Genomic DNA, 21,305 nt, shown 5'->3' with positions numbered 1-21,305 from the left:
TTTCTGTTTCTAAACCCATTCTTTACCTTTTGCCTAGGTTTGAGTTAAACAGCAGCCAAGTAAACTTGCCATGATTTGTTTAACCTTCATGTTGTCTAAGGATTTGGGAACCATCAATGGAACCATCACTCAATCTCTGCCTGCCCCAAAGGAAACTGCTGCCCAGCCTGAAGACCAAGCGGGCGCCCGAGCTGGTCCTAGTTATTGGTACAGGGGTGAGTTCAGCTGTGGCCCCTCAGGTCCCCGCGTTGCGCTCCTGGAAGGGTTTGATCCAGGCCTTGTTGGACGCGGCCAACGACTTTGACCTCCTCGAGGAAGAGGAGAGTAGGCGTTTTCAGAAGAGCCTGCAGGAGGACAAGAACCTAGTCCACGTGGCTCATGACCTCATCCAGAAGCTCTCTCCGGTAAGGCTTCCCCGCTCCTGTGCGCACACATACAGCCAGATGTGGACAGCACACTGCCAATACACTGTCTCCAGCTGGTTGAGACACACCAGTGACTTTCATTGTAAACTTTCCTTTATTGGGATTTGTAATCATAGTGGGAATGACAGTGGCAAGGAGTCAGCATAGTTCAATGTTTTTATCTAAATTCTAAAACGTTTGATTCAGGTTTTTCAACCAGTGTTCTGTGTAAAAGGTGATGCCCTAACCTTAAGTACAGCACTGATGAATTACTACAACACGTCATCATTCAATTCCTTGTTTTCAAAGCCACACAGTTGGCTCAACCAGTTCTGGCACTCAGGTTATTAAGGACTTTTAAGGCCTGTTATTTGATTCGCTAGATGAAGAAATCCCCCCCAGTGAATAACCTCCCATTGATTTCTCTCAATAAGTCAACGAATCAGTGGACCGAGACTAAATGACGGAGAAATTCAAGGGGAAACATTTTTGGATTTCCGTACCGGCCCGTATCCCCTTCATACCAGGTCAGCTCAAACCATAACCGGTTGATGAGGCCTTAATACCATCTGCCTTCAGTGTTAGTCATGTCTCATCGCTCCTTTCAAATTGCTTAAACATGCTTTGTTTCAGCAGCCCGCCTGTTGTCACAAAAGGAACCAACTGCCCAGTGTGGGTTTATCCATCGCTTTTATTCCTGGTTCACAATCATGCAGATCAGGTGATTACACTGCCACAGGGTCCATGGCTAATATTTTTCTGTTCTTAGCAGGCGGTGGTGCGCATCTTATCAGAACGGGGCACGCAATTGTAGCGGAACATAAAACAATTGAATAGTGAATTATAGATGTATGGCGCTTGCAATATGAAGTAGCCTGAATCTCAAATTCTTTAGAACCTAGTATTAGAGGTCGATGATTTTTCAACGACAATATCGATTATTGGAGGACCAAAAAAAGCCGATACCGATTAATCGGACGATTTTTATATATTTGTAATAATGACAATTACAACAATACTGAACGAACACTTATTTTAACTTAATATAATACATCAATAAAATCAATTTAGTCTCAAATAAATAATGAAATATGTTCAATTTGGTTTAAATAATGCAAAAACAAAGTGTTGGAGAAGAAAGTAAAAGTGCAATATGTGCCATGTAAAAAAGCTAACGTTTAAGTTCCTTGCTCAGAACATATGAAAGCTGGTGGTTCCTTTTAACATGAGTCTTCAATATTCCCAGGTAAGAAGTTTTAGGTTGTAGTTATTATAGGACTATTTCTCTCTCTACTATTTGTATTTCATATACCTTTGACTATTGGATGTTCTAATAGGTACTTTAGTATTGCCAGCCTAATCTCGGGAGTTGATAGGCTTGAAGTTATAAACAGCGCAATGCTTGAAGCACAGCGAAGACCTGCAGGCAAATGTAGGAAAGTGCTGTTTGAATGAATGCTTACGAGCCTGCTGCTTACCACCGCTCAGTCAGACTGCTCTATCAAATCATAGACTTAATTATAATATAATAACACAGAAATACGAGCCTTAGGTCATTAATATGGTCAAATCCGGAAACGATCATTTCGAAAACAAAACGTTTATTCTTTCAGTGAAATACGGAACCGTTCCGTATTTTATCTAACGGGTGGCATCTCTAAGTCTAAATATTGAAGGTTGTGCAATGTAACAGCAATGTTATGTCATAATTATGTACATTTTTGGCAAATTAATTACGGTCTTTGTTAGGAAGAAATGGTCTTCACACAGTTCGCAACAAGCCAGGCGGCCCAAACTGCTGCATATACCCTGACTCTGCTTGCACAGAACGCAAGAGAAGTGACACAATTTCCCTTATGGCTGCAATCCCGTTAACGGGATGATATGACAACAGCCAGTGAAAGTGCAGGGCGCCAAATTCAAAACAACAGAAATCTCATAATTAAAATTCCTTAAACATACATGTGTCTTATACCATTTTAAAGGTAATCTTGTTGTTAATCCCACCAAAGTGTCCGATTTCAAATATGCTTTTCAGCGAAAGCACCACAAACGATTGTTAGGTCACAAGCGCGTTCACTAAAACGTGACGAAATGTCCAAAAGTTCCGTAACAGTCAGTATAAACATGTCAAATGATGTATTGAATCAATCTTTAGAATGTTGTTAACATAAATCTTGAATAACGTTCCAACCGGAGAATTACATTGACTTCAGATGAGCGATGGAACGGAGCTCCCTCTTATGTGAACTCGCATGGTGAAAGCATGGTCAGGTCATGGCAGTGGTGACTAATTATTCTCTCATTCGGCCCCCCTTTACAGTAGAGTCATCAGACAAAGTTCTACAGACTGTTGACATCTAGTGGAAGCCGTAGGAAGTGCAAACCCATTCATATATCGCTGTAATTTCAATGGGATCTTGGTTGAAAATCCACCAGCCTCAGAATTTCCACTTCCTGTTTGGATATTTTCTCAGGTTTTTGCCGGCCATATGAGTTCTGTATACTCAGACATAATTTTTTTAGAAACTTCAGTGTTTTCTATCCAATACTAATAATAATATGCATATATTAGCAGCTATGAATGAGGAGCAGGCTGTTTACTCTGGGCACCTCTGTGCACCTTTCATCCAAGCTACTCAATACTGCCGCTGCAGCCATAAGAAGTTAAAAGAAATTCATGTTAGCAGGCAATATTAACTAAATTTGCAGGTTTAAAAATACTTGTGTATTGATTTTAAGAAAGGCATTGATGTTTATGGTTAGTTACACATTGGTGCAATGACAGTGCTTTTTTTGCGAATGCGCTTGTTAAATCACCCGTTTGGCGAAGTAGGCTGTGATTCAATGATAAATTAACAGGCACCGCGTCGATTGTATGCAACGCAGGACAAGCTAGATAAACTAGTAATGTCATCAACCATGTGTAGTTAACTAGTGATTATGTTAAGATTGATTGTTTTTTATAAGATAAGTTTAATGCTAGCTAGGACTTTACCTTGGCTCCTTGCTGCACTCGCATAACAGGTAGTCAGCCTGCCACGCAGTCTTCTCGTGGAGTGCAATGTAATCGGCCATAATCGGTGTCCAAAAATGCTGATTACCGATTGTTTTGAAAACTTGAAATAGTCCCTAATTAATCGCCCATTCCGATTAATCGGTTGACCTCTACCTAGTATGCTGAAAGTGTAAAGAGAAAGAAACGCATTGAAAAGAGGACTCATGTAGCTTGAGGACTGTCGTAGAGTGTAGAAGGAGAAATTTGTCATGGCTTCACCTTGTTTAGTCTTTTAGTCACATTGTTGCCCACCATGCACAGACGTCAATTCAACGTCTATTCCATGTTGGATCAACGTAATTTCATTCAACCAGTGTGTGCCCACTGGGTGCTTGTTCACAGAACAGCTGAAGAGAACCGAGGCTTCTGCGAGAAGGGAGTGTCCCTCATCTCAAGAAGGGATCAAATAATGGGTGGGAACACAGCAGTTTAACCCAATGGTATTGGTGCCATAACGAGAGCAATCTAAACAATGTAAATAACTGTGGATTAGTGCTGTGTTTTGGCCCGTAATGTCAGTTAATGAGTCTAATCTGAAGGTTAGAATCAGCATGTTTGTGACCTAAATCCTTTCATGCTGTCGTTGAATGACCTAGGCAAAATACTAAGGACAATTATTATAACTTTCCCTGTTTAGGACCAGGTTAGTTGAAAACAACTCAACGTTAGTGTCTCATCCTAGGCTATATCAATCTCAGGATCAGAGCATGGTACTACTTTACCTTATTTAGTCATTATGTATGTCCTCAAACAAAAGGAGAATGCATTCGGTGCAAAAGTCAACAGCAGGGTGAGTGTGTAGCTAGATGCCTGCTCTTGGTGATAATGACTTCCTTCCTGTGAAAAGGGATCCTGTTAGTTAATTAGCCCACTAGATCTCTAATCTCTAGACAGTCCAGCAGTCGGCCAGGCAGCTCGCTTGTGCTGTGTGCGCTAAGCTCGCTTGTGCTGTGTGCGCTATTCATAGCGGGCCAGCCCTTCTCCTTTGTTTTCCTACAGCCACTGCCAGGTAGAGTGTGCGTTCGGCGTAGCTCTGAGTAATGAGATTTATCCATTACAGACGGCCATAATCGCATGGCTACTCAAACAGCCTGCCCTCTAACTCTCTGCTCCATAGCAATTGGACTCACCGTGTACAGCAACTGTTTACATGCCCCTGCTACTGATGGAAAAACATTTTCACCTTTCATTTACATGACTATAACAACCAGTCATAAATGCTTTATTGTACCTTTTAAAAACCTGAAAATGCTTTTCTAAATGGTCTCCCTCCTAGTAGTTAAGTACCAGCGGTATAATCTGTATAATCAATACACACCCACTAACCTCTATTAATTGTGCTCCTGCCATATCATTGCAGAGAACAGGCAATGTGCGGTCCACCTTCTTCAAGGACTGCCTGTACGAGGTGTTTGACGATCTGGAGTGTAAGATGGAGAACGCGGGGAAGCACCTTCTCCGCTCCGTACTGCAGTTGATGGAGAGTGGCGCGCTGGTTCTCACCACCAACTTTGACAACCTGCTGGAGATCTACGCAGCCCACCAGGGATCGAAGCTGGAGTCTCTGGACCTAACTGATGAGAAGAAGGTAAAAACGGATCCTTTTCCTTTTGGAAAGATCGCTATAGTCATGGCCTTGTGTGCTCTTTAGGGACAAATTCTAAATTGTGTGTACATAATTTTCACTGCAATAACACATCATGGATGGATGTCAATTGGGGATTTACCAGAAAATACACTATATGGCTAAAAGTATGCTCGTCGAACATCTCATTCCAAAATCATTGGAGGGGCCCCCCTTTGCTGCTATAACAGCCTCCACTCTTCTGAGAAGGCTTTCCACTAGATGTTGGAACATTGCTGCGGAGACTTGCTTCCATTCAGCCACGAGCATTAGTGAAGGTTGGCCGATTAGGCCTGGCTCGCAGTTGGCGTTCCAATTCATTCCAAAGGTGTTCAATGGGGTTGAGTTCAGGGCTCTGTGCAGGCCAGTCAAGTTCTTCCAAGTTCTTGAAACAGGAAAGGGCCTTCCCCAAACTGTTGCCACAAAGTTGGAAGCACACAATCGTCTAGACTGTCTGATTGCCAGATGGTGAAGCGTGATTCATCCCTCCACTGCTCCAGAGTCCAATGTCGGCTAGCTTTACAACACTCCACCCAATGCTTGCCATTGTGCATGGTGATCTTAGGCTTGTGTGCGGCTGCACGGCCAAGGAAACCCATGTCATGAAGCTCCTGACTAACAGTTCTTGTGCTCACATTGCTTCCAGAGGCAGTTTGGAACTCAGTAGTGAATGTTGCAACTGAGGAAAGACGATTTGTACGTGCTTCAGCACTCTGCGGTCCCGTTCTGTGAGCTTGTGTGGCTTACCACTTAGCGGCTGAGCCGTTGTTGCTCCTAGACGTTTCCACTTCACAATAACAACTTACAGTTGACAGGGCAGCTCTAGCATGGCAGAAATTTTAAGAACCGACTTGTTGGAATTGTGGCATCCTATGACAGTGCCACATTGAAATTCACTAAGCTCTTCAGTACGGGCCATTCTAATGCCAATGTTTGTCTATGGAGATTGCATGGCTGTGTGCTCGATTTTATGCACCTGTCAGCAGCGGGTGTGGCTGAAATAGTCAATCCACTAATTTGAAGGGGTGTCCACCTAGTTTTGGTCATGTAGTGTATTATTTATGCAATGCAGGTCTAGGCTCTGTTGCAGAAGCCACACTAGCATACCACTTTGCTATGAAGCAGTTGGGTGTGAACATTTCAATTAAATTGGGATAATCGTTTTGAAAAAAATCCCTAACTGAAAAAAAAATCCCCACAAAATTAAAATCAGTGGAGTTATCACAAAACTACCACTAACAGGTCCCAATCATCATCATCAGAGAGTGAGACAGGGACATGACAACCGTGAAGTCCTGTATGGCAATACTTAGAGAAGTTAAATGAGAAGGTGGTGAAATGCATAGTTTGTGAGGTGGAATTGAGCTGCAGTACAAGTACAATGCTTTACCATTTGAACCGTTGCTGACAGTAGCGCAGGCCCCCAACAGACATTAGACAGGCTCTTCACACCAAAGAAGTGTGATAAGGGACAGTGAGAAAATTATAGCGCTGATTACAGAAATGATTGCGGTTGATATGCAGCCATTGTCAATGCTAGAGGATGTCTGCTTCAATGCCCTGATGGCATAGCTTCAATGCCCTGATGGCATATCTAGAACCAGACTACAAGATGCCATGTCGAAAAACCGTGACGGCCTGGATGGAGAAATTGTACAATGATTGTTCTGCAAGTACAAAGTATGAGCTCTAAGACACCCCATAAGTGGCATTAACAACATTGTTGAACATCTATGAACACGCTGTCATACATCACTGCAATGAGCCATCACATTGATGAGAAGTGGGACATGAAGTCCCATGTGCTGACCACTGAGAACATGGAGGAGAGGCACACAGCAGAGAACCTAAAAACGTCATTAACTACCATTTGTTGCTGAGTGGGTTGGGGACAGCAGTAAGATGAGCGCCGTATGGTAGCCGGAACTGCATTGAACCAGATCTGCGTTGTAATTCACATCATTTAATGATTTTTATTCAGAATGTTTAAAGGATAAAGACAATTGCCGTTTAAACGTTAAATGTTTTAAAATTGTCATCTATTTAATAAGCAATATATTGGGCATGTATTCTAAGTGGTATGCAAGTGTGGGCATTGGAACATAGGCTTTGGCCCCCTGTGACTTTCAGGTGCCATCAGAGGAAGTAGTTGATGAAAGACTGAGGGCATGACAGTTTAACTATACTACTGTCACAGGTTTAGGCTCACAACACAGGGAATGCTCTTGCACATAAAACATTAAGGCTTATTAAAGGTGAATTCAAGGGAAAACGTTTGATTCAAAGACCAACATATGTCTTCTAATAGTGTTGCCCTTCTAATATGGTGTCCTTAAACCAGAGAAAGTGGTCAATGCATTGACCTGTGAAGGTCTTTTGTCTCTGACAGAAGTAGGATGTAGTTAGTATATGGCAAGGTCAAAGTTTCAAACTTCCAACTGTTGTCAACATTTATGGATGAATCAATATTGGTCTTTGATCAGAAATATCAACTAACATTTTTCCTTAAGCAGAACTTATAAACGCTCTTACCTTAGCAGGAACCCAACATGGATTGTTATTTATGTAGACTTGTTGAAAATAATTGAGTCTTAAATGATTCACATGTATTAAGCCTGCGATATTGACCTTCAGGTGTGGTATTTATGCCCTGTCTCCATCAGGACTAATATCCCTGTCTGACATTAGCGGTGTCACTCCCTACCCAGTGAGAACAGGATTTGGTGTGACGGACTGTGAAATGTTTGTGTCCGTACAGGTCCTGGAGTGGGCTCAGGGGAAGAGAAGTTTGAGTGTTTTGCACATTCACGGCGTTTACACGAATCCCAGCGGTATTGTACTGCACCCTGCTGGCTACCAGAATGTACTGAGGAACACGGAGGTCATGGTGAGTGAGACAGGCAGCCTTTCTAAATTATACCCTGTAAATGTTTCAGCGCTTAGCAGTTGCCGTTTTACTTTTTTCAACCAATTTAAGACCCATCGTGTTGTTAAATTGTAGTGAAGTTAATTATGTCAGTGTCATAATGCAAACTGAACTCCTTTGGTTTGACAGAGGGAGATCCAGAAACTGTATGAGACCAAGTCGTTTGTGTTCCTGGGCTGCGGGCGCACGGTGGACGACACCACCTTCCAGGCTCTGTTCCTGGAGGCGGTCAAACACAAGTCGGACCTGGAGCACTTCATGCTGGTGCGGCGTGAGGACGTGGGAGAGTTCAAGAAGCTGCGGGACAACATGCTAGACAAGGGCATCAAGGTCATCTCTTACGGCAATGAATATTCCGACCTGCCTGAGTACTTTGAACGGCTGGCCAACGAGATCTGCAACCGCGACGCTGTCACTAACGGCTGGGGTAAAGAAGCCAGTTTCAGTGAAATTACTCACTCACTGTATGTTTAGTAATCATACTGTATCCATTTCCTACAATGGATCACTTACTAGTTGGTGGTATGTTACTGAAGTGTAAATCGTAAAACAATTATCTACTTAGGGCTTGGATCTTATCTTACGGTGATGCTACTGAGGAATTCTATTTTAGTGAGCCGAGTTGCACATTAGCCTGTTTAAACCTGAGTAGCTACTTTGTTTGCTCTCGCTATGCTATTATTTGTTAATCTGTTGATTTCATTGATTTTCATAGGATCTCCCTCCCAAGAAGAACAGGAAACCCAGAATGGCTTTCATTCACAGAAAAGCCTCCAAGGTTAGGATTGTGTGCTTCTCTTTGTCGGTGCTCGCATGCAAGAGGCATTTCCCAAAATCCACTTTATTTCATCCTGTTAGAATATACCTGTTTATAAAGCTTATATCCAGGATTTTAGAATATACCTGTTTATTAAGCTTATATCCAGGCATTTCATAAGTGAAAACCTCCTTGGAATTCATACCCCTTTACACACAACTGGCTTACCTGTAATGCATGGCAGTCTGTGGTAATATACAGCTGTTGGTCCTCATATTTTATTTGTTTTCCCTCTCTTTCTGCCCAGACTATCCTTCTTGACAGGCACAAAACAGACAGGAGTATCAGTCATTTTCATCCACAGTTCCTTCAGTCCACTTCTACTCAGGTTTCATTAGATCTACTACTACTCCGCCAGGCAAATATGGGCCAGAAGAGACCCATGTTACTACTCTAGTCACCCGCTTATTGTTTTTATTTTCACCTTTACCGGTTGTCATGACAAAAGGAAAGACCCAGCCAAGGAGCTAACAGGAAAGTAAACTGTTAAAGCAGCTGGCAACCCAATCTAAGTGTTTCCCTACACCCTAACATCTGGAATAGGATGTTGGCAAGGGAAATGGAAGACTGATGGATGTGTGAAGTAGGGATGCCGTAAGGACGTCCCTGACCTGGATTCTCGCTCAACATAATTTGGAAATGAATCCTGTCCTGAATGAATGGCTGCAGAGTCCTGAGGACCTAGATATGCTAAAGACTCCCTGAATTTGAAGAGAAGCAGGCGTGGCAAAAATGTAGCACAACATATCCACATCAGAGGAGGCTGGTGGAATGCGCTATAGAAGGATGGCTCATTGTAATGGCTTGAATGGAACTGGGTCAAACGTGGTTTTCATATGTTTGATACCGTTCCATTTATTCCAGACATTAATGAGCCTGTCCTATAGCTCTTCCCATCCTCCCCTGTTTAGGATCAACTATGCGGTGCTCTTATGAAACTGTCAAGTCTCAAAGCATACAGCATCAATAGGCGTTAACTATGTAGTCTCTGAAAATAATGCATGACATGCTAACTTGAAAGCAGCTAGTTCAATCTGTGAAGCAGTTAAGGATGGTAACATGTTGAAAGGTTTTTGAGAATCTTGTCTGCAGGTTCAGCAGAGTGACATCCATTGAGTTAGATGAGGCATCTTTAAAGTAACAATCACTTGGCCACTCGTGCTGAAAAAAAATAGTATACTGTCCTTTTATAAGGCTTTTGGATTTTTAATACTGCATGTTTTGTGAAATCTGTAGGTATTTGTGCTATATAAAAATAAAACTTTGGTATCATACAGTGCATTCGGAAAGTATTCAGACCCTTGACTCTTTCCACATTTTGTTACAGCCTTATTCTACAATGGATTAAATATTATTTCTACACACAATACCCAATGACAAAGCAAAAACAGGTTGACAATTTTGCAAAAGTAAAAATAAACTTACATAGGTATTCAGACCCTTTACTCAGTGCTTTGTTAAAGCACCTTTGGCAGCGATTACAGCCTTGAGTCTTCTTGGGTATGACTCTACAAACTTGGCATATCTGTATTTCGGGAGTGTCTCCCATTCTTCTCTGCAGATCCTCAAGCTCTGTCAGGTTGGATGGGGAGTGTCGCTGCACAGCTATTTTCTGGTCTCCAGAGATGTTCGATCAGGTTTGGATTTCGGGAGTGTCTCCCATTCTTCTCTGCAGATCCTCAAGCTCTGTCAGGTTGGATGGGGAGTGTCGCTGCACAGCTATTTTCTGGTCTCCAGAGATGTTCGATCAGGTTTGGGCTGGGCCACTCAGAGACTTGTCCCGAAGGCACTCCAACATTGTCTTGGTGTCATTGGCCTGTTGGAAGGTGAACCTTCGCCCCAGTCTGAGGTCCTGAGCGCTCTGGGGCATGTTTTCATCAAGGATCTCTCTGTACTCTCCTTTGTTCATCTTTCCCTCTATCCTGACTAGTCTCCCAGTTCCTGCCGCTGACAAACATCCCCACAGCATGATGCTGCCCCCACACTTCACTGTAGGGATGGTGCCAGGTTTCCCCCAGACGTGATGCTTGGCATTCAGGCCAAAGAGTTCAATCTTGGTTTCATCAGACCAGAAAATCTTGTTTCTCATGGTCAGAGTCCTTCATCTGCCTTTTGGCGAACTCAAAGCAGGCGGTCATGTGCCTTTACTGAAGAGTGGTTTCTGTCTGGCAACTACCATAAAGGCCTGATTGGTGGAGTGCTTCTGGAAGGTTCTCCCATCTCCACAGAGGAACTCTGCAGCTCTGTCAGAGTGACCATTGAGTTCTTGGTCACCTCCCTGACCAAGGCCCTTCTCCCCCGATTGGTCAGTTTGGCTGGGTGGCCTGCTCTAGGAAGAGTCTTGGGTGGTTCCAAACTTCTTCCATTTAAGAATGGAGACTGTTTTCTTGGGGACCTTCAATGCTGCAATCCTGTCTGAGCCCTACGGACAATTCCTTTGACCTCATGGCTTGGTTTTTGCTCTGACATATTGTCAACTAGGACCTTATAGACAGGTGTGTGCCTTTCCAAATCATGTCCCATAAATTGAATTTACCACAGGTGGGCTTCAAGTTGTAGAAACAGCTCAAGGATCAGCATGCATTAATTGTCTCATAGTAAAGGGTATGAATAGTTATTCACACAAGGTCTGTTCATCTTTAAATTAGAACATTTCTAAACCTGTTTTGGGGTGTAGATTGAGGGAATTAAATCAATTTTAGAATAGGGCTGTAAAATAAAATGTGGAAAAGGGGGCTGAATACTTCGCGAATGCACTGTACACCAGTTGCCACCCGACTCTTCCTGTTGCAACACTTTTCCATGTTGCCAAGAGATTACATTTTGCCTTTGTTATCCAGACCACACTATCAGCATTTATGTTCCAAGGTTGGAATTGGAAAACGTATAAACACAAGCTGTAAGTTGCTACAGGTTATTATAGCAGCTTTATTTAGAAATGTTTACATTCTCAAATTGACATCTATATAGCACTACTGCAAATTATAGGGATTGGAAAAATGTAAGACATTTTTTGACCCTTTGTTATTTTGTTTTAAAAATGACAAAGGGGTAGAAAGCTATTGCTCCAGTTGTCCAGAGACCTTTGACGTCTCTGGACTTTTAACCCCACATGTAATAACCCATGTCTCTTCACCTCCACCAAATTGAAGGGGCATTGAACTCTCCAATTGCGGGGGCATCGGGGGGGTTATAGTGGTCCATCATGGAGAGCAAGAGAAACAGAAGATAGTTGCTGGATGTAGTGCAGGCTTATTGATGTTTTAAGCAGACTGTCACCCCTGCAGTGGTGATGCTTCAGGGAGACGGGATAGGCACTATGATCACTAAGCTTTACTCAGGGACAGGGTGGCTGCTGAAACGTGTCACCTCCAGCAAGCATTCATACCTGACATTTTCTCATTGAAGTGAAGGGGAAAAAAGACACCAAATGCCAGGAAGTGAATTTGACATCCTCTATTTGATCGGATATAAAGTCAGGAAATGTCTCGTTTTACTTCACCACATTTTAAAGCTAAACAAAATTGAGGTACTTTTGAATTTGGACCAACAGTTTACAGAGGATGCAAGAGACCTTAGTGCCATTTCTCGCTTTCTAAATGTTGCTTAAAAGTCAACAACCGCCCCGTTCCCAGACGGAGCTGGGAGGAAGCCTGTGAGTTTTGCGTTTGGTGCCATGTGGAGGATCATAGTTAGGATGTGAACTGCAGGACAGGGTTAGCAGGACCGGACATCTCAAAGTGCAGTGTTTGGTTGGCTTTGTCACGATGGTGAACACAGATGCAGGCAGCAGCCACTCAGGCCTTCATAAGGGCGCCCACCACAGCGCGGGCATTGAGGCTCCGCAGGTCATTGTAGGTCTGGCCCGTGCCGACAAACACAATGGGCTGTCCTGTGATGTAGGTCATTGAGATAGCAGCGCCAACCTGAAGGGAGGAGTGACGTCAGCTTTGCTACCACAAACCACGCAGACTTCTGTTCTTACACATTCCGATTAGGACGTCATAAACAGCGTTTAAAAGCTTTGACTAACATCAAACAATTGTCTCAAAACTCTGACATTTTGTTAAGTGACTTCTGTTAACCCATAAGTCTAAGCTGGGGGGGGGGGGTTCTAAGCTATATGGAATTGTTTTAAGATGGTCAGACCAAGGATGAGTTTTAATTTTAAGACCCCTTGAAGTATAACAATATATACAGTACCAGTCAAAGTTGACTCATTCTAGGGTTTATTTTTACTATTTTCTACATTGTAGAATATTAGTTCAGACAAACTAATAACACATATGGAATCATGTGGTATCCAAAGTGTTATTTCAGATTCTTCAAAGTAGCCACGCTTGGCATTCTCTCAACCAGCTTCATAAGGTAGTCACCTGGAATGCATTTCAAGTAACAGGTGTACCTTAAGTTTATTTGTGAAATTTCTTTCCTTAATGTGTTTGAGAATCAATTGTGTTGTGACGTTGTAGGGGTGGTATACAGAAGAGAGCCCTATTTGGTAAAAGACCGAGTCCATATTATGGCAAGAACAGCTCAAATAAGCAAAGAAAAACAGTCCATCATTACTTTAAGACATGAAGGTCTGTCCATCTGGATAATTTCTTCAAGTGCAGTCACAAAAACCATTAAGCGCTATGATGAAACTGGTTCTCATGAGGACCGCCACAGGAAAGGAAGACCCAGAATTACCTCTGCAGCAGAGGACAAGTTAATTACAGTTAACTGCACTTCAGATTGCAGTCCAAATAAATGCTTCAAAGAGTTCAAGTTAGACACAACTGCATGAAGTCAGGTCTTCATGGGAAAATTGCTGTAAAGAAACCACTACTAAAAGGACACCAATAAGAGACATGATTGAGCCAAGAAACACGCGCAATGGACATTAGACAGGTGGAAAGTCCTTTGATCTGACGAGTCCAAATGTTTGGTTCCAACCTCTATCTTTGTGAGACGCAGAGTATGTGAATGGATGATCTACACGTGTGGTTCCCACCGTGACACATGGTGGTGTGATGGTGGTTTGCTGGTTACACTGTCGGATTTATTTAAAATTCAAGGCGCATGGCTACCACAGCATTCTGCAGCACTCCCAGTTACGCCATCCTATCATTTGTTTTTCAACAGGACAATGATCCAAAACACACCTCCATGCTGGGTAAGGGCTATTTGACTAAGGAGAGTGATGAGGACCTGTCCTCCACAATCACCTGACCTTAACACAATTGGGATGAGTTGGACAACAGAGTAAATGAAAAGCAGCCAACAAGTGCTCAGCATGTGGGAACTCCTTCAAGACTGTTGGAAAAGCATTCCAGGTGACTACATCATGAAGCTGGTTGTGTGTGGAAAGCGCTCATTAAGCCAAAGGGTGGCTACTTTGAAGAAACTCACAATATATTTTGATTAGTTTAACACTTTTTTGGTTACTACATGATTCCATGTGTTATTTTATAGTGTTGATGTCTTCACTATTATTCTACAATGTAGAAAATAGTAAAAATAAAGAAAAACCCTTAAATGAGTAGATGTGTCCAAACTTTTGACTGGTACTGTATATATTAGATTATTTTTGGCCTTACTGCTATTAGCCCATACAAATTGATTAAATAACAGACTCACAACATGGAACAGATAGTCCCAACAAAATATAAAAATGAAGTTTGTTCTGAAGTGTCTGTCCTATATCTGAGGGATAAGAAAGATCAGGAAACTTTTTATTTTTACATGTATTTAATGGCATACAAACCTTGTCATCAATGGTGTCAAACTTGGTGAGAACGATCCCATCAATGAGACGTGGCTTATCAGACATGGAGTGATCAGCCAGCGCCTGGTTAAATTTCACCTGAAAGTAAAGTATCGCACTCGTTGTGGAGTGCAACAGACAGCTAAGCAAATCAACAAACAGTTACAGTAAGTGGCAGGTAGCCTAGCGGTTAAGCAGAGTGGGTGAGTAACGGAAAGGTCTCTGGTTCGAATCCCCGAGCGACTAGGTGATAAATATGTTGATGTGCCCTTGAGCAAGGGACTTGAACCCTAATTGCTCTTGTAAAGCACTCTGTATAAGAGTGTCTGCCAAATGACTTAAATGTAAAATGTGCCATCTGCACAACATTGAAAAATATAATCCAATAGCATAGCCCATTTCAACTTTCTAGGGTTGTAAGTACAGCTAAAGCTCGCTTTTTTATGCCATTTTAATCCTTGGATGGGCCGCCTAAGCGTTTTTTTTTTTCAGATCACCTAAATCCAAAGTGTAAAAAAAGCTCTAGAAGTGAAACGTTCTCAGCTCCATGACAGAATATGTAGAATTACAATAAATTAGTTTTAAAACCGGAATAAAAAATTTGCTTCGCTCCAATATTCAACAATTTTAGGAAATTGGCTTAGAAATGCAGGATGCAACCCAGGTTTAAAATCCCCATGCGAATTTATTTGGCAGTCCGTTTTTTTTATCTTCTAGGGATCTGAGTGTCAGAGGCTGATTAAACAGTATGATGTTATATGTTCTAAAAGGACTCTTACTAGCTGGTCCACAGCCTCGTTGCCCACTAGCGCCTCCCCCACAAACAGCACCAGGTCAGGCATGTTGACAGCTATCAGCTTGGCCAGGGCCGTCATCAGTGGGGTGTTGTCCTGCATCCGTCCAGCTGTGTCCACCAGCACCACATCAAAGGCCTGGTTACGGGCTGGACAGAGACGGGGAGACAAAGGAGGATTTCTTCACTTGGTTGAATGGATGTCTGGCATGGTCCGTAAACTCAGTTTATATGTGATAAATTAAGAAGCATTCGTGAACCCCTCCTGCATATCACCATACAGTTAATTGAGATCAGACAACAGAGCGATTGCATACTATGGGGCTAAAATGATCTAATATATGAATGGCAAGCTGGGGCATGGTATGGTTACCATAGGCGATAGCCTCCATGGCGATGCCAGCGGCGTCCTTCCCGTAGCCTTTCTCATAAAGCTGCACTACAGGCCGTCCCCCGTCGTCCTGAGGGGGGTGCAGGGAGTTAAGGCGGCGCTGGTGGGTACGCAGCTGCTCCACGGCCCCCGCACGGAATGTGTCACAGGCTGCTATCAGCACGGTGAAACCGTTCTCGATTAGCCAGAAAGAGATCTGCACACAGAGGATGGAGGGTTTCAGCAAATAAAACTATTTTCCCTGCTGGTTTTTCTGTGGTCTGAATGGGGACTTACTAGGTTATCGGTGGCCTATGTATCTAGGTCATAGTACAGCCAGGAAAGTCCCAACCAGGACCTGGTTTGGTTAAATGGATGCAACCCAGGTTTAAAATCCCCAGCAATACCAATCTTTTCAATATAATGGATTAACAGGAAGAAAAAAAACATTGACACACTGGTGGATCTAACCTTGGCGAGGTTGGTGGACTTGCCAACCCCGTTGACCCCACAGAAGGTAATGACGAAGGGCCTGCGCTGGCTCTGAGCCTCCAAGACGTCTCTCAGGATGTCCACACGCCGCTTGGGTTGCAGGATCTGTACCAGGGAGTCCTGCAGGGCCCCCTTTACTGTTGATGCCACAGCTAGAGAGAGAGGGGAGGGCTTTATCAGAGCAAGATGTATACTCTGAACTGTTGTGCAGTGTCTTCGCATCTCTTTGGGGGAGAGAAGTCCATCTAGTTCACTTCAATCTCTCCACAGGTAAACTCATTCTAATGTGGACTTATTCTATTCTGGCTGGGTGGGTGGAAGACAATTGTACTCACTGGTGAAGGTACCCATGACTTTGCCCTCCAGTTTCTTGGCTACAGAGTCACAGAGTTGGGAGGCAATTTCAGCTGCTACATTCTTAGCTGCAAAAAAAATTGATGACATAAGTATTCATTGAATACAAGTCGACTGTGAAGCTTTTCCCTCAGGTGAACTAGGACATGAACAAATCAAGGTTGGCTAGTTATGTACACTCCCTTATGTATTTGGACAGTGAAGATAAAACATTTGTCTCTATACTCCAGCATTTTGGATTTAAGATTAAATGTTTCATATGAGGCGACAGTACAGAATGTCACCTTTTATTTGAGGGTATTTTCATACATATCTGTTTAAGCATATAGAATTGAAAGCACTTTATGCATCTACTCCCCCATTTGAAGTACATGTGGATGCTACCATGATTACAGATAATCATGAATTAATCATTAATAATGATGAGTGAGAAAGTTAGAAGCACAAAGATCATACCCCCAAGGCATGCGGACCTCTCACAATTACCAATAACAAGGGAGGTATGATATATATATATATATCCCTCTAACTTTCTCACTCATTATTCACAATTCAGGATTATCCGTAGTCATGGTAGCATCCACATTAATGTATAAGTGTTCAAGAACATTATTATTTTCACCATAAGTGACTCCAAAATGACAATACATTATTTACCATTATTTTCTATTGTCAGCAACATAATCTGTAACACAACAAACTTTAAATGCAGCCAACAAGTTTGTAACTTGATGTCATTGCACGCTAGGAATATGGGACCAATACTAAACTTTTGACTACCCCACAAGTTAATTATTTCAAATACGTACGACACCTTCAAATGGAGGGACTAGATATATAGTGCTTTCATTTCTAAATGTTAAAACATATGTATGAAGATACCCTAAAAAAATTAAAAAAGACATTCTGTACGGTCACCTGATATGAAACATTTGATCTGAAATCCAAAATGCTGGAGTATAGAGACAAATGTAAAGTTTTAGCTTCACTGTCTAAATAAATACATAGGGGAGTGCATGTGTTAAACTGATACTGTAGTGTTGAACAGAGGAGTCCATACCAATGAGGTGGTCTCTCATCTTGTCCAGAACTGGCTCCATGTCCTCCTGGCTCAGACTCTTGGAACCCACCAGGCCCTTGAGCATCCCAAACATCCCCCCAAAAGTACCCTTTTTGGGGCTAAAAAAAAATTTAATGGATACTTATGTCAGGTGCAACAGGGCACAACGTCCCATTCAAAGCTTCCATTGCTCAGCCATGCTTCTTAATATCTGACACATGTAATAATCTAAGTGTCTCACATTTGTTTGCTTGTGTCAGCAACTACCACCCTCTCCACCGCATCTTCCTCCTCATCCTCGCTGGACTCGTAATCCACAGCGAGCAGGTCTCCCTTCATCGAGCTCAGCTGCATCCCCTGGACAACAAGACACGACTTTATTAAGATGTGCAATTCCTATAAACTAAGCACTTCTACACCACATGGGCCTTATTTATTAAGGTACCAACAGAGCATCCCTGAAGGCTATTAGCTCTAGTCTGGTTAAACCAGTGACCACTACACTCACAATTGTTTCACTTTCCAAATAATGTGAGCACAGATATTCACTCTGGTACAACCAGGCAATATTAGCTCTGCTGCGCTCAAACCCAACAGGCACATACCGGGTCAGCTTGAGCATCCAGGACATGGTCCCCAGTAGCATGGGCACCGTTGCCATTGCGCTGGCTGTAGTCCAGTTCCTTGGTGCTGCTGCCACCCAAGGTCCACACCCGCTTCTCTTTCCCCTTGGTTTTCTCCTTCGCAGGTTTGGGGGACTTACTGAAAGGCAAGAAACAATGTGACTTTCAGTACTGAAACAACTGTCAGTAACATTCTGAATTAGAACTTTAACCACATTGTGTTCCATTCCTCCCCCTACTCACCTGGGCTTCTCCGCAGGTGCCCACATGCGCTTGCGTATAAACTCCTCTCTCTTCTTCTGAATGATCTCCTCCTGGGTCAAGCCCTGGTTACCATTCTCCACTGTCTTCTGGGCACTGGCTGGAGCCTTGGCTTGTTCCCCTTTCACAGGCTCAGCAGCAGGAGCTGGGGGGAAGATTTCAGAAACTAACCCCTGCCATACAAAACATTATCAATGTCCCCATGAAATTAAAACAAGAAAAAAATATGGGACTGGTTTCAAACCGAAATTGTGTAAGGAAGAACCATGACAAAGTGCTTGTATTCCAACAAAACCTCCATAATAACCACATCAAACCCTTACCTTCTTTTTTGGCATTCTTATTCTTCTTTCCACCCTGTTCCTTGCCCTTATCCCCTCCCTTTGTCTCGATCATGGACTTCACAGTTTTCTGGGATTTCAGGGAAGCATTGAAGCTCCTCATGGAGGTAGGACCTCGAGCTTTGCTGCTCTCCTCCGCCTCACTAGAGCACAACAGGACAGTAACAGAATCAAAGCACGAAGCATTTGACTTGAAGTATTGTGAAATTATATTTCATACAAGTAGCCTACTGGTCCTTGTAGACCTGTGGGCTGACAATTCAACAGCTGGTTGTGTGAGATTCAGCATAGCAAATTAGTTTGAAAGTATAATATTATCTCTTTATGCACCATTAGTTCAGCTCTGTATGCAGTATCAGCCCTAAGATGTGAAACTGCTTACCAAAGAAGCATTTTGAAGTCATCCTCAAATGCAAAACAGCTGCTCAACAGTGTACGGGCCCCCTTTTGCTCCAGCTCATTCTTATAGCGATCCCTGAAGTGGAGCTGTACATCATCTATGAACTTGTCAACATACGACAGCGTCAGGATTTTTTGAAAACCCACCTGTACAAAAAAAAGAAAAGACAAACATGGTCAGTTGAGTCCACACCACAGACTGCATGAGAAGCTAACACTGCTGTATGCTAGTATGGTCTTTTCCTTCAGTAAATAGAACTACAGTGCATTATAATCACATTTCTATATGAAACGTACCACAAAAACCAGCTCAAACTCATTATCGAGTTTGTACTTAAGACTCAAGGCGTCATGAGTATAGGAATTGTTGCCACTGCGTTCCTGAAACAAACCAAAAAAATCAGAGAAGCATTAACATTAGGCTACTCAATACTGTAACACAGATCAGAGGTTTCATCACTGATATGTAAACATTTGTCTTGAACATATGTTCTACACCGAACAAAAATATAAATGCAACATGTAAAGTGTTGGTCCCATGTTTCATGAGCTGAAATAAAAGATCCCAGAAATGTTCCATAAGCACAAAAAGCTTATTTCTCTCAAATGTTTGGCACAAATTTGTAAATGCTTGTAAGCATTTCACAGTAAGGTCTACACCGGTTGTATTCGGCGCATGTGACAAATAAAATTTGATATCCTGAGGCCCATTGTTGTGTCATTCATTCACCACCATCACCTCATCTTTCAGCATGATAACACACAGTACACAATTCCTGGAAGCTAAAAATGTTCCAGTTCTTCCATGGCCTGCATACTCGCCAGACATGTCACCCAATGAGCATGTTTGGGATGCTCTGGATCAACATGTACACAGCGTGTTCCAATTTGTCAAAATCCAGCAACTTCACACAGCCATTGAAGATGAGTGGGACAACATTCCACAATCAACAGCCTGATCAACTCTATGTGAAGGAATGTTGCACTGCATGGTGTTCACACCAAATACTGACTAGTTTTCTGATCCAGACCACCCCCCTACCTTTCTAAAAAGTATCTGGTACCAAAAAATGTATTCCCAGTCATGTGAAATCCATAGATTAGGGCCTAATTAATTTATTTCAATTGACGGATTTCGTTATATGAACTGTAATGCAGTAACATCTTTGAAATTGCTGCATGTTGCGTTTATATTTTTTGTTCAGTATAAATATTTGACATCTAACGTTAGCTAGCAACGTGGTAATAGTCTTGCATTTTGGGATAATCCCACTATGCTGTGCTATTGTCATGTGGCTGGCAAAATAATTTGTGTGCGTGTAACCCCCAGTTCCCAAATCCTCCATGTCATGTCTGTATTACGCAACCATATAGTTAACTCACTCCTAGCATTAGGTAGCTAGCTAACAAGTGCGCTAACTTTAAACATGAATCATATTTAGTTAAGACAAAGAATAATTTACATGTGTATCTACGAAAGCTACCTAGCTAAATTAGCTAGCCAGTTTGTTGACGAAGTGGAGACGCTCTGGCGCATACTGAAAAACAACCATACATACACACGGCTAGGCGGCACGGAAACATGACAGTTGTCACTTGATTTGAAAGCATTTCTCACCTGAAGGATCACGGAGCGGATCAGCGCATTGACAGGACCGGTGAAGGATTCTGTAACACCGGTTCCCTGAAAACACCACAACACTATGCCTCCCTTACTGAAGATGGTGAAGAAATCCAGCATCTTGTCACCATGTACACGAGAGAATATACCAAAGTAAAGAAAACAAACACTAACAAAAACGTGAAATGGAGAACCTTTAAAAAAAAAAACGTAATAAATAAGTGAGCCGACGAATCTTTTAAGTGCCTTCCACCTCGAGAGGGAAATCTAATCCGACATACACTATCTAATGAAAAATGTCCTCCCAAGTCTAGCTACCTCCACTAAAACTGTTTTAGACACATCAGATGCAAGACCAGGAAATGGTCTTCTTCTTCGGGAGATTAACAGCGGTTGGCATCCAAAATGTGGTC

At 42.5% G+C, this 21,305-nt stretch overlaps 2 protein-coding genes across 5 annotated transcripts in view; one reads left to right on the top strand and one right to left on the bottom strand.

Moving 5' to 3' along the window:
• The window catches only part of LOC129822279 (protein FAM118B-like), a 26,781-nt gene extending 7,362 nt beyond the window's left edge, over positions 1 to 19,419 (top strand). For 3 of the 4 annotated variants that reach the window (XM_055880422.1, XM_055880421.1, XM_055880423.1), the window contains exons 3-8: positions 101 to 404; positions 4,823 to 5,050; positions 7,845 to 7,973; positions 8,142 to 8,439; positions 8,728 to 8,790; positions 9,077 to 19,419. In XM_055880422.1, coding sequence (XP_055736397.1) covers positions 101 to 404; positions 4,823 to 5,050; positions 7,845 to 7,973; positions 8,142 to 8,439; positions 8,728 to 8,790; positions 9,077 to 9,090 — 1,036 coding nt within the window. In that variant the 3' untranslated portion in view covers positions 9,091 to 19,419. The remainder of the gene's footprint in view (positions 1 to 100; positions 405 to 4,822; positions 5,051 to 7,844; positions 7,974 to 8,141; positions 8,440 to 8,727; positions 8,791 to 9,076) is intronic. The other variant, XM_055880424.1, reaches the window with a different exon arrangement.
• Positions 11,738 to 21,305, bottom strand: LOC129822278 (signal recognition particle receptor subunit alpha-like). The gene is made up of 14 exons (XM_055880420.1): positions 20,890 to 21,305; positions 19,569 to 19,652; positions 19,255 to 19,418; positions 18,855 to 19,015; positions 18,514 to 18,676; positions 18,253 to 18,409; positions 17,889 to 18,004; positions 17,648 to 17,766; positions 16,569 to 16,655; positions 16,213 to 16,385; positions 15,745 to 15,958; positions 15,358 to 15,521; positions 14,579 to 14,677; positions 11,738 to 12,755 (listed from the first exon to the last, which is right to left on the bottom strand). The coding sequence occupies exons 1-14, from the start codon at positions 21,010 to 21,012 to the stop codon at positions 12,627 to 12,629; spliced, it is 1,953 nt and encodes a 650-aa protein (XP_055736395.1). The 5' UTR covers positions 21,013 to 21,305; the 3' UTR covers positions 11,738 to 12,626.

The sequence above is a fragment of the Salvelinus fontinalis genome, chromosome 24, assembly GCF_029448725.1.
Source record: "Salvelinus fontinalis isolate EN_2023a chromosome 24, ASM2944872v1, whole genome shotgun sequence".
Classification (NCBI taxonomy): domain Eukaryota; kingdom Metazoa; phylum Chordata; class Actinopteri; order Salmoniformes; family Salmonidae; genus Salvelinus; species Salvelinus fontinalis.
This window is presented reverse-complemented; position numbering and strand designations above follow the sequence as displayed.